This window comes from Osmerus mordax, chromosome 23, assembly GCF_038355195.1.
Source record: "Osmerus mordax isolate fOsmMor3 chromosome 23, fOsmMor3.pri, whole genome shotgun sequence".
NCBI lineage: Eukaryota > Metazoa > Chordata > Actinopteri > Osmeriformes > Osmeridae > Osmerus > Osmerus mordax.
This window is the reverse complement of record NC_090072.1, coordinates 1,049,351-1,070,629: the sequence shown is the minus strand read 5'-3', so window position 1 is coordinate 1,070,629 and position 21,279 is coordinate 1,049,351. Positions and strand designations below refer to the sequence as shown.

General features: G+C 48.5%; 1 protein-coding gene across 1 annotated transcript in view; it reads left to right on the top strand.

Moving 5' to 3' along the window:
• Nucleotides 1–17,024, top strand: part of m1ap (meiosis 1 associated protein) — a 42,533-nt gene extending 25,509 nt beyond the window's left edge. The window contains 12 exon segments of the mRNA XM_067261980.1: nt 4,668–4,946; nt 5,242–5,268; nt 5,270–5,394; nt 5,396–5,429; nt 7,159–7,330; nt 14,322–14,504; nt 14,889–15,048; nt 15,501–15,642; nt 15,831–16,058; nt 16,139–16,248; nt 16,405–16,462; nt 16,866–17,024. Of these exon segments, the coding sequence (XP_067118081.1) occupies nt 4,668–4,946; nt 5,242–5,268; nt 5,270–5,394; nt 5,396–5,429; nt 7,159–7,330; nt 14,322–14,504; nt 14,889–15,048; nt 15,501–15,642; nt 15,831–16,058; nt 16,139–16,248; nt 16,405–16,462; nt 16,866–17,024 (1,677 nt within the window).
• The last annotated feature ends 4,255 nt before the right edge of the window (nt 17,025–21,279 follow it).

Here is a 21,279-nt window from a genome sequence, read left to right as displayed (position 1 = left end):
TTTCTATTCATTTCAGGGGAAGAATAGATGGAGGGAGAGAGAGAAGAGAGAAACTTTGAGAGACTTTAAGAAACTTTGAGACTTGGAATAGAAAAAAAAAATTGAAGAAAATATATTTTTCTCTGTAGTTCAAAACGATAGATAACTACTTTGAACAGTTGAGTTGGCGCTGAAAGGGATTATCAACAGATGTGTATCTCGCGGGTGCTGCTCTGGCGCCCTCGCGCACCCCCCTCAGTTCAATCAAGCAATGCAGACAGTGAGTGACAGTTGAATGTCTAGCTTTAAGGCTATTTATTTTGGAATACCATTTTATCCTGTACAGAACATTTTATGTAAACCTGAATATTGAACATAGAAGATAAAGTAAATAGGTGAGTGGTGAAGATTTTCGAGAAATGTATAAATCTAGCACGCTCGCTTACTGGCTAGTAGCTAGCTAGCTACTAACGTATGAACTAGTTAGCTAGCTAGCGAGTTAACTGAACCTGTCCTGGCTAGCTTGTTAATATTCACATCATTTGAACTGTGTAGCCAGCTATAGGGCTGGTACATGATATAAAATGTAACTTACATCTATCTATAATAATTCTTCCAAATTAACCAGCTGAAATAACAAATGAAATGTTAAGTCATTAGCTAGGTAGCTAGCCGCCAACAACACTGACGGCTCGGTTGCACGGACATGAGCTGACGCAGAATCGTGACAGAAACCGTTTGGAGCTTGTATACTCCGTCGGTTTCTCCTCCCGTCAAACCCACCTTCTACCAAACTGTTCAGGGCAGTGCATTGAAAACTCACGTCTGCTCCGTGGTCTCCTCGAAGTTCTTTATTAATGGGTTCCGATCGTCCTTTGAAAATGTGGGGTGAGTGCACCTGGTGTGCACGGGCAGCCGGATACCCGGTGCACGGGCCCCATAGACGCTATGGGGCGTGTCGGTCGCTGTGACCTCACTTTTGCCGCGCCGAGCCGCAAGTTAAGTGTACACAAACTAGGAATTTACTATGGTGGGCAGGTAGCTGTCATTAAATATACATTATAAAAATGTAAGAATGTAAAAAAATGTACAACGAAATACGGACAATACTGTACAATATAAAGTAAAAGAGTGCAGTAGGGCTGTATGCAGTAAAGTGACAGAGGAGAATTAATTTAAGGCTTAGTACTTTGTGATAGTAAAGTACTACTCTGATAGTGACAGGGTAAAAACACACAGAGGGGCAAAATTATAAGTTAGAAAATGAGAGGTGAAAGAGAGATGGGGTAAAAGGGAGGGGGGCAGTGAAAAGATGAGAGGGAGGAAGACACACGAAGAAGAACATAGCGGAGAGAGAGAGAGACAAAGTGTTCATTGTCAGTCAATCTGAAGTCCATGTTTCAACAGCAGGCTGGAGGGGAGAGGGTTCTGGAACATGGCCTTGCAGCGTTCAGTCATGAATGGAGACGATTCCAGAAGAACTAGAACATTCTGACTTCCAAAATGGCAAATTCATTCTTTCTCTCTTTTTCACTCCCACTCCCTCTATCTCTTTATTTCTCTCTCCACTCCCTCCCTCCCCTCTCTCTCTCTCTTTCTCTCTCTTCCACTCTCTCTTTCTCTCTCTATCCATTCCCTCCCTCTCTCTCTCTCAATTCCCATTCCTTCTCTCTTTCTCTCTCTCTCCCACTCCTTCTCTTTCTGTATTCTGATACGGCCCATGTTCCATCTCCCCTTGTCATCTCCCCTAGCTGTCAGAGTTAAGTTAGTGTGTTTCTTAGATGCGTCTTGGTAGCTGGACTGAGTGAACAAGGCATTTAGGGGAAACCTTTTCTTCATCATCTGATATCGTCTTCTATGATGTCATCGCCTGCAGGCTGGACGGATCAGAAAGTTCTCTTTGTCAGACTAATCAGTTGTGTGTTGCGACGACGCAAGCTCATGACTAAGCAACCATGCCCCTTGCTCAAACTGGAGGTGTGTGTCAGTGTGTATCACTCGGGTGGTTGTTGTCTCAGGTAGGGAGTGAGTCAAGGGCAACAGGTAGGGGTTGTATTCATGAAGACCAGACAAGGTTTGTTCATCTTCTTGACCTTATTAGGAGTTCCCCTCGTCTTGATTACAGGATAGCTGGGATTGACACGGGCTGTTTGAACATATGGCTTTTCCTAGAGGGACTGTTGCTCACTGTACAACACACACACACACACACACACACACACACACACACACACACACACACACTGGCCCTTTCACACACACACACACGCCCCTTCAAACATACCACCCTTTATGACTGAATGGTCTCTTTCACTGCTCTTTGATAGCCATGCTAATTATACATCTATTATGGCTAACTACATGCTGCTGTGTTCATGCACTCTCTGTGATATTATCCATTATTGCGTGTCTCTTACATGAATAATTAGCTGGTCAGACAGTATCAGTTCTTCACTGTTGGTAATAATTACAACAAAAATAGAGATAATAATAGGATCTTAGTTGAATAGAACAGACTGGTTGGAATTTCCGTAGAACAGAACAGAATCAATAGAACATGGAACCCTAGAATCCTGGTGTTGTAGACAGACAACTCAGTCACCACCCCTCCCCCTCTTCCTCCTCCTCCCCCTTCTCCTCCACCTCCTCCCCCTCTTCCTCCTCTTCCCCTCTTCCTCCTCCACCTCCTCCCCCTTCTTCTCCACCTCCCCCCGCTCTTCCTCCTCTCTTTTCTCACCCCTTCATCTCCTCCTGCTCTTGTTATCTACTATCATGTACTGTCATGCTATGTACATTGCCATGGGGACCTCATTAACATGCTGTTTAACTAATGGAGATGAAGTGTTGTTTTCACCATCTTGCCTCCCCTCTCTCTCTTTATCTCTTTACCTCTCTCTACCTCTCCCTCAGCCTCTCTCTCTACCCTTCTCACTCTCTTTATCTCTCTCCCACTCCCTCCCCTCCCCTCTCTCTCTCTCTTTCTCTCTCTTCCACTCTCTCTTTCTCTCTCTATCCCATTCCCTCCCTCTCTCTCTCTCAATTCCCATTCCTTCTCTCTTTCTCTCTCTCTCCCACTCCTTCTCTTTCTGTATTCTGATACGGCCCATGTTCCATCTCCCTTGTCATCTCCCCTAGCTGTCAGAGTTAAGTTAGTGTGTTTCTTAGATGCGTCTTGGTAGCTGGACTGAGTGAACAAGGCATTTAGGGGAAACCTTTTCTTCATCATCTGATATCGTCTTCTATGATGTCATCGCCTGCAGGCTGGACGGATCAGAAAGTTCTCTTTGTCAGACTAATCAGTTGTGTGTTGCGACGACGCAAGCTCATGACTAAGCAACCATGCCCCTTGCTCAAACTGGAGGTGTGTGTCAGTGTGTATCACTCGGGTGGTGTTGTCTCAGGTAGGGAGTGAGTCAAGGGCAACAGGTAGGGGTTGTATTCATGAAGACCAGACAAGGTTTGTTCATCTTCTTGACCTTATTAGGAGTTCCCCTCGTCTTGATTACAGGATAGCTGGGATTGGACACGGGCTGTTTGAACATATGGCTTTTCCTAGAGGGACTGTTGCTCACTGTACACACACACACACACACACACACACACACACACACACACACACACACACACACTGGCCCTTTCACACACACACACACGCCCCTTCAAACATACCACCCTTTATGACTGAATGGTCTCTTTCACTGCTCTTTGATAGCCATGCTAATTATACATCTATTATGGCTAACTACATGCTGCTGTGTTCATGCACTCTCTGTGATATTATCCATTATTGCGTGTCTCTTACATGACATAATTAGCTGGTCAGACAGTATCAGTTCTTCACTGTTGGTAATAATTACAACAAAAATAGAGATAATAATAGGATCTTAGTTGAATAGAACAGACTGGTTGGAATTTCCGTAGAACAGAACAGAATCAATAGAACATGGAACCCTAGAATCCTGGTGTTGTAGACAGACAACTCAGTCACCACCCCTCCCCCTCTTCCTCCTCCTCCCCCTTCTCCTCCACCTCCTCCCCCTCTTCCTCCTCTTCCCCTCTTCCTCCTCCACCTCCTCCCCCTTCTTCTCCACCTCCCCCCGCTCTTCCTCCTCTCTTTTCTCACCCCTTCATCTCCTCCTGCTCTTGTTATCTACTATCATGTACTGTCATGCTATGTACATTGCCATGGGGACCTCATTAACATGCTGTTTAACTAATGGAGATGAAGTGTTGTTTTCACCATCTTGCTCCCCTCTCTCTCTCTTTATCTCTTTACCTCTCTCTACCTCTCCTCAGCCTCTCTCTCTACCCTTCTCACTCTCTTTATCTCTCTTCCTCTCTCCCTCTCTCCTTTTTTTGGATATTAAATTACTTGTTTGTCTTCTTCCTGTCCCTGTGGATTTAACCAGGGGGCTTCAGGATGATCAGGAGCCTGGAAACAGACATCTTTACAGCCTCATTCTCCTCCTTCTCTCCTTCTCCTCCTCATCCTCCTCCTCCTTCTCTCCTCCTCCTCCTTCTCTCCTCATCCTCCTCCTTCTCTCCTCCTCCTCCTTCTCTCCTCATCCTCCTTCTTCTCTCCTCATCCTCCTCTCCTCATCCTCCTCCTTCTCTCCTCATCCTCCTTCTCTCCTCCTTCTCTCCTCATCCTCCTCCTTCTCTCCTCATCCTCCTCCTTCTCTCCTCAGCCCGTCTCTATTGTTTTGCCATGTCCGTCACCATGGACGCGAGGAGGAGCAGATCCGGACCCTCCCCAGTGTGCCGTCCGGCCCTCGTTCTCACGGCAACCGCCGCGGGTGCTGGTGGTGGAGGTGGCGCCGCCCTGGTGGTCTGAGACAGGAGGAACGCTGTGCGACGCCCTGGACAACGTGCTGACCCTGGCCAGCAGTGTGGACGGACCCTGCAGACTGCCCCTGCTCTGCATCTACGCCCTCACCTGCCAGCTGGAGTGTCTACTGCCCTTCGTGGTGAGGGGAGTAAACATTTACATTTAGCAGACGCTCTTATCCAGAGCGACTTACAGTAAGTACAGGGACATTCTCCCCGAGGCAAGTAGGGTGAAGTGCCTTGCCCAAGGACACAACATCATTTGGCACGGCCGGGAATCGAACTGGCAACCTTCAGATTACTAGCCCGATTCCCTAACCGCTCAGCCACCTGACTCCCAAAAGTGTCTACTGCCCTTTGTGGTGAAGGAGGGGCGGGATGGGGAGTGGAGGGGAGTAAAAACAGAACAAAGAGTGTACCTCATTCTACCCCCAGCAGGTGAGGGGTAACCTGGCTCGTCTGGCGGTCGTGCGTGGAGGAGTTGAGGTCTCTCCCAGGGGAGGGGAGTGTGTCGCGGCCCCGGGATGAGCTGCTGGTCCGGGCCGTGCTCGACAGCCTGCAACAGTACAGACAATACACACGCCACGCCCGGGAACCACAGCAGCTACCACTCCTCTGTAGAGGTGAGAACCACACCAGAACCACACCAGAACCACACCAGAACCACACCAGAGCCACACTAGAACCACATTAGAACCACAGCAGAAACCACTCCTCTGTAGAGGTGAGAACCACACCAGAACCACACCAGAACCACACTAGAACCACAGCAGAAACCACTCCTCTGTAGAGGTGAGAACCACACCAGAACCAACACCAGAACCACACTAGAACCACAGCAGAAACCACTCCTCTGTAGAGGTGAGAACCACACCAGAACCACACTAGAACCACATTAGAACCACAGCAGAAACCACTCCTCTGTAGAGGTGAGAACCACACCAGAACCACACTAGAACCACATTAGAACCACAGCAGAAACCACTCCTCTGTAGAGGTGAGAACCACACCAGAACCACACTAGAACCACACTAGAACCACATTAGAACCACAGCAGAAACACTCCTCTGTAGAGGTGAGAACCACACCAGAACCACACTAGAACCACAGCAGAAACCACTCCTCTGTAGAGGTGAGAACCACACCAGAACCACACTAGAACCACATTAGAACCACAGCAGAAACCACTCCTCTGTAGAGGTGAGAACCACACCAGAACCACACTAGAACCACAGCAGAAACCACTCCTCTGTAGAGGTGAGAACCACACCAACCACACTAGAACCACATTAGAACCACAGCAGAAACCACTCCTCTGTAGAGGTGAGAACCACACCAGAACACACCAGAACCACACCAGAACCACACTAGAACCACAGCAGAAACCACTCCTCTGTAGATGGGAGAACCACACTGTGGTTGTGATGAGCTGGGGGGGTGGGGAGAAAGAAAGTGAGAGAGAGAGAGACAGATAGTGAGAGAGAGAGAGAGAGAGAGAGACAGATAGTGAGAGAGAGAGAGAGAGAGAGAGAGAGAGAGAGAGAGAGAGAGACATAGACGGACAGTGAGAGAGAGAGAGAGTCATAGACAGACAGTCATAGACCAGCTGTCTACTGGTATGAATAATGTCCAGAGAGGGCCTTAGTTAGGAAGGCCCTGTTTTAGAAACATCCCTCTGTCGATCTGAAAGACCCTCGTGTGGTGGGGGTCTGGCTGTGTGTGTGTGTTGCTGTGTGTGTGTGTTGCTGTGTGTGTGCGTGTGACTGGGTAGGTCTGGAGATAACCAGGTTTTCGACAGCAGCCTATATGAACGATTACATAACACACACACAGACCCCACCTGTGTGTGTGTGTGTGTGTGTGTGTGTGTGTGTGTGTGTGTGTGTGTGTGTGTGTGTGTTACAGTAAATCTGAACAGACGTCCATTATAACAGCTAATGTACCAGCACACAGGAAACAGAGATAAGTGTGTGTGTGTGTGTGCTGCTGTGTGTGTTGTGTGTGTGTGAGTACATTAGCAGCATCTGACTGGTGATCTTCCCATCTCAGTAATGTGATTCTCTGAGGCCTGGACAGAACTATTGTGAACCAGGCAGGGAGACTGTGTGTGTGTGTGTGTGTGTGTGTGTGTTTGACCTTCACTACTGAATCACAGTTTAATAGCGTGCCAACTCAGGTATGAGTTGGTTGTTTCAACTCTGTTTGTGTGTGTGTGTGTGTGCTAGCACCTGTGCCTACTGAAACCCCCTAGTGCCCTTGAAAAGATGACTCAGGTAACACACACGCACACTCACACACCGAGGTCCTGTGACTCATCACCCGAATCTCTCCTGTCATTGGTGCCGTGGCCAGGTTACCGTGGTGACGAGCCGGCCAGGGCGGGGCGTGGTGAGGCAGCTGGAGGCGGGGCTACAGGGGGCGGACCTTGTGTCCTTGCGGCGCATCCTATTGGTGGAGCTGAGGGCTGTGGGACGGGACGCCGCCGAGTGGACCAATGAGACGCCTTCACCTGAGGAGACAGAGGGTAGGAAGATACACACACACTCATATACACACACACACACACACACTCATATACACACACACTCTCATATACACACACACACACTCCCTCCTTCTCATCCATCACTTTTGATTGCACTCAGTTCTGGGTGGTTGTCATGGCCGCCAGAAATTCATAAACTTAAGAGAAAACCTTGGAACCTCACATGTTCTCCTGTGGAACCATAGAACCCAAACAACCTTCATGTGCTCCGGTGGAACCACCCTGTGTATTCAGGTGTAACTGTACTCTATAAGCATGCTTCTCCCATACAGAGGCTTGCGATTGGGTGGTTTGTGGCTGGTGTGTTTTATATGAACATGCAGGCTGGAGGTCTGGAGTGTTGGGAAGGTTCTGGAATGTTAATCGGTGTTAAAGTGGTGGAGGGGAGAGGGTTCTGGAATCAGAACATCAGAATGGGAGTGTATTCTATGTTCATGTCAGTGTCTGACTCTGCCTCAAGATTCTTATTTAGCTTAACCAAGGGTGTGTGTGTGTGTTTGGGAGTAGTTGAACTGGGTGGGGTGCCTCTTTTCCGTTCCAAAAGTGAAACTGGAGCAAAATTCAGTCTTCCCCCCCCCCCCCCCCCCCCTCTCTCTTTCTCTCTCTCTCTCTCTCTCTCTTCCCCTCCCTCTCTCTCCCCCTTCCCCTCCCTCTCTCTCCCCCCTCCCTCCCTCTCTCTCTCTCTCTCTCTCCCCCACCCTCTCCCCCCCTCTCCCTCCCTCTCTCTCTCTCTCTCACCTCCTCTGTTCTCATGTCTCTATTGAGGGTCATGAGACAGAGAGAGCTTCTGCTCCTAGTCTCCTAACCCCACACACACACACACACACACCAAAGCACACACAAGCACAGTCTCACACACAAACACACACACACACACTCGCACATCGCCTGTCATACAGCCGTTTATCAGTATAATGTAGCTATTGCAAGATGTTCTGGGCACATTTTCAAAACAGAAAAAAACACCATATACAGTATATATAATGCGATACACACACACACACACAGATAATAAGAGACAGCCTTCTGCAGTATCTGTTGTTGAGAACAGTTATGCAAGCGGCCTGAACAGATCCTCTGTCCTCAACATCCCGCCTGGAGACACTGACTGCTGGGACAGCTGTGTGTGTGTGTGTGTGTGTACGAGTGTGTGTGTGTGTGTGTGTGTGTGTGTGTGTGTGTGTGTACGAGTGTGTGTGTGTGTACGAGTGTGTGTCCGTTCTTTGTCTTTTACTAAAAAGCAGAGAGGGTTAGTCCACATTTCTACTTTCCTCTGGTGTGTGTGTTTGTGTGTGTGTGCTGCTGATGGTAAGAGGATGTGCCATGGCCTAGTTCACGCCAGTTTAGTATCCTGTTTTCACTAAAGCTCAAGTAGAGGGGGAGAGAGAGAGGGGGAGAGAGAGAGGGAGAGGGAGGGAGGGAGGGAGGGAGGGAGGGAGGGAGGGAGGGAGGGAGGGAGGGAGGGAGGGAGGGAGGGAGGGAGGGAGGGAGGGAGGGAGGGAGGGAGGGAGGGAGAGTTTAGCTTGTTCTTGTATTTCTCTGTAACTGCCATCTACACACGCAACAGGTGGTGTGTGTGTGTGTGTGTGTGTGTGTGTGTGTGTGCTCTGCCGTCAGAGCCTGTCCTGGTCCTCTCAGTCCTGAGTGGGGTTGCCAAGGAGACGGGCTGCCTGGTGGGCATCGCCGGGGGCAACAAGGGGGATATTAAAAGCAGGACGTCAATATTTCACTGGTTGGTGGAAAGGGACACACACACGCTGTCACACGCTCGCACACACACACACACATTCACTCAATCACTCGCACACACACACACACACACATTCACGCTTTATTTCTCTCACACACACACACATGCTCACTCAATCACTCACACACACTCACTGTTCAATCCATCAAACACACACACAATAAAACTCTCTCACACAAACACGCACTCACACACACTGCTGCCATTTGTACAATTAAGTGAATTATGGTCTTTGGCTGCTTGGGTGGTTCTGCTATCCTGTTGCCAACTCTGCCTACTTAATTAGGGTGGGCATGTGTGTGTGTGTGTGTGCATGTGAGTGTGTGTGTTTCCAAACATGGGCCAAGTTATTACTAGAAGATAAGACACACTTTTACATTGAATTATCTTATACACACACACACACGGTGTCAGAGAGGCCAGTAATAAATGTGTCTTCAAGGGTTCTATAGAACACCTGAAACTCTGATTCCATTCAGTCTCTCTTTCTCTGTCTTCCTCCTATCTCCTCTCACCCTCTCTCCTATCTCCTCCACCCTTTCTCTCCTATCTCCTCCACCCTCTCTCTCCCCTCCTCTCACCCTCTCTCCTATCTCCTCCACCCTCTCTCTACTCTCCTCTCACCCTCTCTCCTATCTCCTCCACCCTCTCTCTCCTCTCCTCACCCTCTCTCCTATCTCCTCCACCCTCTCTCTTCCTGCTTTCTTTCTCGCTCTGTCTCCATTCTCTCGCTCTCTCTCCTCTCCTCCCCCCTCTGTCTGCCCCCCGCCTCTCTCTTCTGCTTCAATGTTGATGTCTGACAGTGAGTTAGTAAAGTTAACCTCAATCCCAGTAAAACAATACTGAGTAGAGTTAGTGTGTGTGTGTGTGTGTGTCTGATAGTTAGAGGTCAGGGGTCAAATAAGACCCAGACCCTTAGGCTCCCTTTAGTTTCCTCATCCCACACACACACATACACACTCAGAACACACACAGATCTCACATACACACATACACACTAAGAACACACACAGATCACACACACACAGATCACACACACACTGAGAACACACACAGATCACATACACACACACTCAGAACACACACACAGGCATATAAAATAAATCAAATCCGGGCGTCTGTGTTATCTCTCGCCATGACGACAAATTTGTCAACTGGCTGTTATCTACCCTCCTAGAAATATGATTCTCTTATCATGACATCGGAATTGTAGTTTTTTTGAAGATAAGCTCTCCATTTAGGAGATAAGAAGTTGAAACTAATCTGTTGAAAGAAGTCTGGAGCAGAGACAAGCCAGAACTACACGCCTTTCTCTGGGAGTAACAGGAGAGACACAGGACAGCTTCTGGAGAGACCAGAGTAACAGGAGAGACACTGGACAGCTTCTGGAGAGACCAGAGTAACAGGAGAGACACTGGACAGCTTCTGGAGAGACCAGAGTAACAGGAGAGACACAGGACAGCTTCTGGAGAGACCAGAGTTACAGGAGAGACACAGGACAGCTTCTGGAGAGACCAGAGTAACAGGAGAGACACAGGACAGCTTCTGGAGAGACCAGAGTTACAGGAGAGACACAGGACAGCTTCTGGAGAGACCAGAGTTACAGGAGAGACACAGGACAGCTTCTGGAGAGACCAGAGTTACAGGAGAGACACAGGACAGCTTCTGGAGAGACCAGAGTTACAGGAAAAATAGAGGGGGGGGGGTTGTTTCAACCCTAATCTAAAGATTTTTGTGTCACTCCCTTCTTGACAGAAGGTCACACACACACAACTACCCGTCACACACACACCTTACAAACATGAGCCTTCTACATTTCCTGTGTCTTTACATTGTGAGAGAGGTGTCAGTCATAAAGAGTGTTTGTACATAATCTCTTCCTCTATAAGCTCCTTGAGCTTCTATTATAGGAAAATACTTCCTGTACACACACACACACACTCTACTCATCTAAATATCTCCTTTCATTCCATCTTAATTCCTCTCTCTTCTCTCTCCCTCCATCTCTTTACCTCTATCTCCTTCTCTTCCTCTTCAAGCTGAAGAGCTCCTGCTCTTCTCCCCCACTCTCTCTCTCTCCCTTCCCCCTCTCTCTCCCTCTCTCCCTCCTTCCCCCTCTCTCCCTGCTAGAGATAAGTAGCTTTCACAAATGACGGATGACATGTGGATGAAAAGAGAAGAGTGGGGGAGAGAGAGAGAGAGAGAGGGGGGGGAGAGAGAGAGGGGGAGAGAAAGAGAGGGGGAGAGAGAGAGAGAGAGAGAGAGAGGGGGAGAGAGAGGGGGAGAGAGAAAGAGTGGGGGAGAGAGAGAGAGGGGGGGGGGGAGAGAGAGAGCAACTAAGAAAAACGTAAACTCTTAATATTATTTTCATTTAAATCTGAATAATTAAATCTCTCTATTTTTTCTCTCCACTACCCTAACTAACCCTCACCCCCCTCCCTCTCTCCTTCAGACAGTTTTCCATCAAGCTCAGCAGGTTTACACTGATGCTGTGGAGGAAACCACACCCTGACCTGTCCTGCTGAAACACACACACACTCACACACTCATACACACACACACACACACTCATACACACACACACTCATACACACACACACTCATACACACACACACATATACACACACACTCATTGACACACAAGCATTTTTTTCTCACCTGCAGACAGGAACACACAGACAGACACACTTGATGGCATACAGCACACACACACACACACACACTTGCAAAAGGGTTTCTATAGGTTGGAAAATACATTTTCAAAAGAGGTTTCTATAGGTTTGAAAACATTGTGAAGAAAGAAAAAAAATCTACAGGTTAAATCTTTTTTTTTTTAAGTAACAAAAACAGTTTGCATTATTGATGAGTACCTGATAAGGACTCTGTCATACTCTACTATACTCTACTGTACTCTGCTCTACTGTACTCTGCTCTACTGTACTCTGCTCTACTGTACCCTACTGTACTCTGCTCTGCTTTACTCTGTTTAGCCTTCTCTGTTCTCCTCTTTCCTCTCCTTTCACTGTGTGTGTGAACAAAAAGTCTGGAAAAAGGCTTCAAAATATTTTGCATTATTGATGAGTACTTGATGAGGACTCTGTCATACTCTACTGTACTCTGCTCTACTGTACTCGGCTCTACTGTACTCTGCTCTGCTTTAATCTATTCTGTTTAGGCTCCTCTCCTTTCACTGTGTGTGTGAAAAAAACTAAAGACATTTACATTACATTTAGTCATTTAGCAGACGCTCTTATCCAGAGCGACTTACAGTAAGTACAGGGACATTCCCCCGAGGCAAGTAGGGTGAAGTGCCTTGCCCAAGGACACAACGTCAGTTGGCATGACCGGGAATCGAACTGGCAACCTTCGGATTACTAGCCCGATTCCCTCACCCCTCAGCCATCTGACACCTTATGACATTTTTGATCATCCTTGGCCATATATGAGGGAGATGTTCGAAACTGTGTCAAAAAGGATTCCTGCGTTCCTGCGAGCCCACACTTCTTTACTTTAACTTGAGTGAAAAAGTGTAGTCAGTACTTTTTACCAGAGTCTTTTTAAACATGAGTATCTGTACTTCTACTTGAGTGAGTAGAAGTACTTTTGCCCTGGTCACACTCACACAGGACACGCAAAGAACACACACACATCGAGGACACATACTCATTCACACACACACACACCTAAGACACACAGACAGTCATCGGTCTCACGTATAGTGCTGTAGTGAGCTCCACCAGGTTGTGGGCTGATTATCGGAGAACAAGCTCTCCTGTCAGGGGTGATTTCTCATCTTCTACTGTCCCGTCTGATCCACCCTCCTCCCCTCCCCTACGGTCTTCATCTCTCCTTTTTCTCAGAGTGCTGACTCTGATTTCTCCTGGAACTCCCTGGACGATCATTATGGTCTCATCGATTTCCAGTCCCTCCCCCACACTCTCTTTCTCTTCCTCCCTCTCTCTCTACTTTCCTCCTCCCTCCCCCACTCTTTCTCTTCCTCCCTCTCTCTCTACTTTCCTCCTCCCTCCCCCACTCTTCCTCCCCCTCTCTCAACTTTCCTCTTCCCTCTCCCACTTTCTCTCCCTCTCTCTCCTTCCCAATCTCCTCTATTTCTCCTTCTCCATTCTGTCTGTATGTGGCTTTGCCCCTCTCTTTCTCTCCTTCCGTGTTTCCGTCATCTTGAGGGTAATCGATGGATCCCTCTCATCCCTCCATCCCCATGACGACCCTCCTCTCTCTCCATCCCTCCATCCCCATGACGACCCTCCTCTCTCTCCATCCCTCCATCCCCATGACGACCCTCTCCTCTCTCTCCATCCCTCCATCCCCATGACGACCCTCTCCTCTCTCTCCATCCCTCCATCCCCATGACGACCCTCTCCTCTCTCTCCATCCCTCCATCCCAGGTCGTTAGTTGTGGACTGATTGTTCATTAACTATTGAAGCCCAGAGAAGATGGACGGGAGTGTTCTAGAATCACCCGGACACTCTAGAACACTCCTTACAGGCTTGTCCTCTGAGACCCGTCCATCACTGGCCACTCTGTTGCTGTGTGTGTGTGTGTGTGTGTGTGTGTGACTGAGTTGGCATTGGAACTCTTTTGATCAAGACTTGGATTAAACTATTCAACCATTGTGAAACTTGTCACCATCACACACACCAGTTTAATGCGCCAAAAGAACTACAATCATGGAGGCCACTCATCGGCTAGTCACTGGGCGTTTATCTGGGACTTGTAGTTTAATTTCCCGGGTTTTAAAACAGTAATTATTACAATGACAAGTTTTTATCTTTGTATCACAGTGAATAGTGCCTTGAAAGTCTGAAGATAATTCCTTATATGATTCCAAGATATATTTCTATTAATCGGACATTGTTGGACTTGTGAGCTTTCTCTGTGTTTTCACCACCCCAGACGGGAGGAATGTTTCATGTTCTTGGTCTGTAGCTGTCTTCCTGCATACATGGTCAAGACACTCGCTGGAACTGTTGCACTCTACCCCCACCTAGTGGTGGATGAGCAGAAGTGCACACATTCATTAACGAGTGGACCAGTCTCATTGGTCCTCCAACCTGTCAATCTGTGCTCTACATATCTAGATAACTAGAACCAGAACTGCTGTCAGACATGTGTATCTGTTCCGTATCTAGGTTTTTACGTTTCTAAGCTCATTCCAATTCCAAGATATTCTAGTCATATCTATGTGTTGTGTTTCTAGACAGCCTGGTGTTGAGTACTGAGATCGACCTGCAGCCCGTGGACAACAGCGTGGTTGCCGTGGAGACGGTGTTGAAGGCGTGGCTCCAGGAGCAAGGCGGCGAGCGGGAACACCTGCACCTGCTGCTGCCGCCCTGCCTGTCTCCGGGGGCAACGCCCGGACACGCCCACACACCCACACCTGGTGAGGCCTGTCTCTCTCTCTACCTGTCTCTCTCTCTACCTGTGTCTCTACCTGTCTCTCTACCGTCTCTCTACCTGTCTCTCTACCTGTCTCTCTAACTGTCTCTCTACCTGTCTCTCTACCTGTCTCTCTAACTGTCTCTCTCTCTACCTGTCTCTCTCTAACTGTCTCTCTCTACCTGTCTCTCTACCTGTCTCTCTACCGTCTCTCTACCTGTCTCTCTAACTTTCTCTCTCTCTACCTGTCTCTCTCTAACTGTCTCTCTCTACCTGTCTCTCTACCTGTCTCTCTCTACCTGTCTCTCCTCCCTCCCCCCTTTTCCCTTTCTCCTCCCCCCCTCCTCCATCTCTCTTACCTACTCACCCTCTCTCCCCCCCCCTCCAGTGTGTGTGAAATGTGACATGCAGGAGCGCCTGCTAAGCCCCGCCCTCCTCCCTCTGACCCTTGACCTCGGGGTCAAGACCGAGAGCATTCAGGACTTCCTGCCTCCCACCAAGTCCCCGGCCAATCACAGCCCTGTGCCTCAGAGACTCAGGGCCATCAAGTAAGGCTGTGTGTGTGTGTGTGTTATGAATGGGCCCATTCTAACAGTGGAGGATGTGGAATGTTCAGGGTGGAACACTCACATCAAAGTAATCTTTGTCCCAACTGAATGATCTCTCTCTCCCCTCTCTCCCTCTCTCTCTGTCTGTCTCTCTCCCTCTCTGTCTCTGTATCTCTCTCTCTGTCTCCCTCTCTCTCCCTCTCTGTCTCTGTGTCTCTGTCTCTCTCTCTGTCTCCCTCTCTCTGTCTCTCCCTCCCTCTCTCTGTCTGTCTCTCTCCCCCTCCCCCACTCTCTCCATCACACCAGTCTCAGACAGCAGTAATAGAGCTCTGGTAGTTTGCATGTGATTTCCATAGTGAAGTCAGGCAGGTGATGTAATTCTTTCATGACCTCACCGTTTTGTATGTGTGTTGTACATGTGTGTATATGTTTGTATGGTGTGTGTGTGTCAGGGTGCTGCGTGCGGAGGGAGTGTGTGAGTCTCTGCTGTATGGTCTCCCCCTGGTCCTAAAGCCTACCTGCTGCTGGCAGCTGGACTGGGACCACATGGAGGACAATCTGCACCTGTTCCAGGGGCTCTGCCACGCCCTCAGGGTCAGTCTGGGGGGGAGGGGGTCAGTCTGGGGGGGGGGTTGCATAGAGAGAGAGAGAGAGGGTCAGTCATTTTTTTTATTCCTTCCTTTCATAAACCATAACCCCCATAAAGCATTGGTTAAGTATGTTGTAACTTTGAAAATACAGATGGTCTTATGTGTGTGTGTGTGTATGTGTGTGTGTCCCAGACCCGTGACTGGTTCCTTCTGATGCGTTCAGAGCCTCCTCAGGGCTCAGTGAAGCCTCCTTCAGGGGCAGGAGCAGGGGGAGGAAGAGTATGCTCCTTCTACGTGCTGCAGGCCTCCCCCTCCCTCTCCCTCCTCCTCAGGCCCGTGGTCTGCAGGGAGACGCTGTTGCCATGCAACATGCCTGTCTGTAGTCAGGCCCCGCCCACTCACGCCATGGCAACCATACAGGTAGGACTGACCCTGCTACACACACACCCCCCCACACACACACACACACACGCTACGTAGTGTGTGTGTGTGTGTTGCAGGCCAGTCTGAAGCAGCTGGAGGAGGAAGCTGCTTTCAACCCGCTCAGTCTGACCAGCAACCTGTATCTTCACCTGAGGACCAGCACCAGGAGCCCTGCACACCCCTACAGGTGTGGAGGGGTGGGGGGGGTGTTCAACTGCACCTCTGGGCCAGGATTATATGCTCTGCCTACCCTTATAGGTGATGATGGTGTTTGTGATGATGATGGTGTTTGTGATGATGGTGATGATGATGGTGGTTTTTGTGATGATGGTGATGATTTCAGGCACCAGCCTCGACCTACAGAGACCCTCGCTACCTCACACACCAGACAGCCCCGACAGGTAAACACTCTCACACACCAGACAGCCCCGACAGGTACACACTCTCACTCACACACACAGTTTGGACAGGTAGAGTTTACAAACATCAACACATTCACTTTTCACTTCAGGATATGTATGTGCTTCCTAAACTGTCCACTAGGTGGTAGTATTTACCATACAACTCTTATGAAAACAGTGTTTAATGCATCAGTGTGTTGTGTGTGTGTGTTTGTGTATGCATTCCTATGGGTTTGTATATGTTTGAGTGTGTATATGTTTGAGTGTATATGTGTTTGAGTTACCAGAGATAAGACTGAATAACATGCAAATACACTTCTACTGCTCTCTTCCTGTATCTCTCTCTCCCCCTCTCCAACTCTCTTCCCCCTGTCTCCCCTCCCCTCTCTCCCCTCCCCAACAGTCTGGCCGTGCCCCCCAGGGGGGCGTCTCCTCCAGGGTGAGGGCCACCGTCGCCCCCCTCCCTTCGCCCATGCCCCCCAAGACCCCCCGCCCCGCCCTCACCATGATCACACCCCCGCCCCTCTGTTCCCACGACGACGACCTGCTGATGATACTGTGAGCACCACGCTAGCCAGTAACAAGCTACACGCTAGCCAGGAACATGCTACACGCTAGCCAGTCACAAGCTACACGCTAGCCAGGAACATGCTACACGCTAGCCAGGAACATGCTACACGCTAGCCAGGAACACGCTACACGCTAGCCAGGAATACGCTACACGCTAGCCAGGAACACGCTACACGCTAGCCAGGAAAACGCTACACGCTAGCCAGAAATACGCTACACGCTAGCCAGGAATACGCTACACTCTAGCCAGGAACACGCTACACGCTATCCAGGAATACGCTACACGCAGGGAACACGCTAAGCAGACTGGACAGAGACACACAGGCGTGTTAGTATGTTCATATGTTAGTATGTTAGTATTGATGTTACGCATGTGCGCACATACTCACACACACACACACTCACTCACTATAACTGTTACGTTTGTAAGTCATTAGTGGGCTGAGGTAAGACAAGTTCAGTGTTTTACGACAATATGTGTTTTGGAAGCAAGACACACACACACACACACATACCCACACACACACATACCCACATACACACTTCAGCAACATTTTCAGACTTGTTCTAAACAAGTTGTGTTGTGAATGTTGTCTTATTCTGGATGGAAGCCTGATTAAACCGTCTCTCTGTGGTTGGTGTGTCTCCATCCCTGTGCTGAGACTGCACCATCTCACACAGATACGGCACGAGAGGAGAGAGAGAAAGGGGAAGAAAGAGTTGTGTAAGTGTGTGTGTGGGGGGGGAGTAAGTGTGTGTGGCGTATGGCGTGTGTGTGTAAGAGGTGTGCTTCACTCACACACACTCAGTGAAGTACGGTAAAATGAAGTTTAGAAGAGTGGGTCTGGAAGAGACCTCCAGAGAAGGGGGTCTGGAGGGCTCACCCCCACAACAAGCACCCTTTCTGGGGTGCCGTGGCTGGGGGCGGGGGGCTGGGTGCTGGGAGAGCGGGTGAGGGGTCAGGGTCTACGGACGTCATACAGTCAGTCTAGTCACGTCACACACACACACACACTTTTACACAAACCAGTGTTGTAATTAGGTTACATCTATTCCGCCCCCTCACTCAACCCAGAACACTCTAGAGTGTGTGTTTGTGTGTTCGTGTGTGTGTGTGTTTATGTGTGTGTACATGATGCATTGTAAACACAGATTGCTCTGTGTGTTCTGACTGGCGAGGGGGGCGGCTGACCTCAAGGTAATAACAGAACAGTGACTTCCTGTTAGTTGGGTCATTCGTTTTCTACTTCCTGTTTGACCGTCTAATAGGCTATGCAGAAGAAGTCAGGTCTGCCTGTCTCTCCTACTGCCTGTCTCTCTTACTGCTTGTCTCTCCTACTGCCTGTCTCTCTTACTGCCTGTCTGTCCTACTGCCTGTCTCTCTTACTGCCTGTCTGTCCTACTGCCTGTCTGTCCTACTGCCTGTCTCTCTTACTGCCTGTCTCTCTTACTGCTTGTCTCTCCTACTGCCTGTCTCTCTTACTGCCTGTCTGTCCTACTGCCTGTCTCTCCTACTGTCTGTCTCTCCTACTGTCTGTCTCTCCTACTGCCTGTCTCTCCTACTGCCTGTCTTTCCTACTGCCTGTCTGTCCTACTGCTTGTCTCTACTGTGTCTCACACACACTCAGTTTTAGAGCAGAAACAGGAACCGTGGAGAGTATAAAGAGGAAGCACAGCAGGATTGGGTTCCATGAACATACATGTGTTTCTGTGTGTGTGTCATCACACACCTGGCCTGAGCCCAAGACATTTTCTTATGATAGTATAATCGTATAATATCCCGGAATTTTTTAGATAGATCGATCAATTGACTATTTCTAATGACAGACGTGCTCTGGAAAAACCTGGAGCGACTGACAGAGTGCGCGTGATGCGCCCTGATAGGATAGTTGTATGTTTGTGTGACGCGCCCTGATAGGATAGTTGTATGTTTGTGTGACGCGCCCTGATAGGATAGTTGTATGTTTGTGTGACGCGCCCTGATAGGATAGTTGTATGTTTGTGTGACGCGCCCTGATAGGATAGTTGTATGTTTGTGTGACGCGCCCTGATAGGATAGTTGTATGTTTTGCAGGTTAGGAAACTTTCTCACACACACACGCGTCACGATGTCAGTTCTGGTCTCATTTCTGTCAGAGCGACTACATTTAGTTTGATGGTCGAGACGAGCGCTAAATATAGCGACAAGGAAACCAAGGTGAGTTTCAGTGACGCGCTGTTTCTTGTGGACGCTGACCGCAGAAATGCACCCTTGTGACTTAAGCTTAGTGTGCTACTACCAGAGTACAACACAACACGTACATACTGTATATCTACTGTCTGCCATGCCATGCAAATCGTAGTTCCATTTCCATGCGCAATAAACAAATCGGCTAGTTTTGCATCGATGATCTAACGTTTGTTCCTAACTGTCAAACAGTTCTTCCAGACCGTTCTGCGCTGGCCCACATCCAAGTGTCGGGGTTCAGGTTCTAAGCGCTTGCCCACATCCAAGTGTCGGGGTTCAGGTTCTAAGCGCTTGCCCACATCCAAGTGTCGGGGTTCAGGTTCTAAGCGCTTGTTGGCTGGAGTTATTTCACTTAGTTTAAACTTCAAAAAGGGATATCAAAACCTACCCCTCTGATTATCAAAACCTATCTCTCTGATTATCAAAACCTACCCCTTTGATTATTAATATGCTTTAACAGCTTCATTCTACCGTTACCGACGAACAGCCAATAAGGAATAGTTGTCTACAGTAGAACAGAGATGATGAACGACCGTCACGCGGCTTTGCAGCGGCGCAGCCGGAGTCGGAAACGGGAGGTGAACCAAACTCACGTCATCACCATGGTGATAAACAGCTCCTCGTTTTGCGACAGTTTCCTTATTTATGGTTTTGATCTGGGCCTTGTTATCATCGCCTCAGACTGTGTGTGTGTGTGTGTGTGTGTCAGTCTCTCCACTGGCATGATTTCCAACATGTGGCAGGCAGACACACACACACACACACACTGACCTCTGCAGAGACCTAGTAGTGAATCTGTCTGAACTGGAATAAAAGCTTTGGTGGATTGGCTGTCACAAATACACACACAAACTACTGCACTACTACACAAACACAGTAATGCACTTGCACACACAAGCAGGTTGGCTGACACACACACTCCAATCACATTAAGGTGCATGTGTGTAAAGTACACACACAGGCATAGGAATGCAGTCATTTGCTCACACATTTACATTTAGTCATTTAGCAGACGCTCTTATCCAGAGCGACTTACAGTAAGTACAGGGACATTCCCCCGAGGCAAGTAGGGTGAAGTGCCTTGCCCAAGGACACAACGTCAGTTTGCATGACCGGGAATCGAACTGGCAACCTTCGGATTACTAGTCCGACTCCCTCACCGCTCAGCCACCTGACTCCCCAGATACACCCAGACACACCCAGATAAAGGATGAAAAAAGCAAATAATGTTATCAAGGCAACTCACACAAGACACAATCAAGGCAATATGGTCACCTGATCACACACACAGGTAAATAAAGTTTGCCCTGACTGTATTCCACACACAGCCACTCCCCATCTTAAAAGGAGGGATTGTGGAGGAATCTGGCAAGAGTTTAAAGGTCACAGAACAACAGTATGTGTGTGTAGTAGTAGTACAATCAAGGCAAACTTCATTTATCTGAGCACATGTCTGGAGTACAGTTGAGGCAGACTGTATTTACATGTGTGTACATATGTGTGAGGATGAGTGTGTACACAATATGTGCCGACTGATATTTGTCTGGGAAAGTTCAATGAGGAAGTGTTGAGCTATATCACAGCTAATATGAGGTGTGTGTGTGTGTGAGAGGGATATTCCACCAGTCTCTCAAAGCTGACCTCGTCCAGCTGTTGTCTTCCTAATATGCTGAACAAACGTTTATCTGTTGTGTGTCGACTCATAGAAGAGTTTAATGTGTGTGTGTTGATCATAGTTTAGTGTGTGTGTGTGTTGACTCCTAGTTTAATGTGTGTGTGTGTTGACTCCTTGTTTAGTGTGTGTGTGTGAGTTTGCTGACTCATGTTGAATTGTTGAATGAGAGAAACAGAGTTTTAGTTTCTTCTCCTTTTTCTCAGTCTAACTAAACTACAGGTTGAAAGAGTGTGTATATATCTGTGTGTGTGTGTGTGTATATATATCTGTGTGTGTGTGTGTGTGTACCTCGACTTGTCTGAGAGGAGCTGGTTAAGATTCACGGCCAGGCCACCTTCCCTGCAC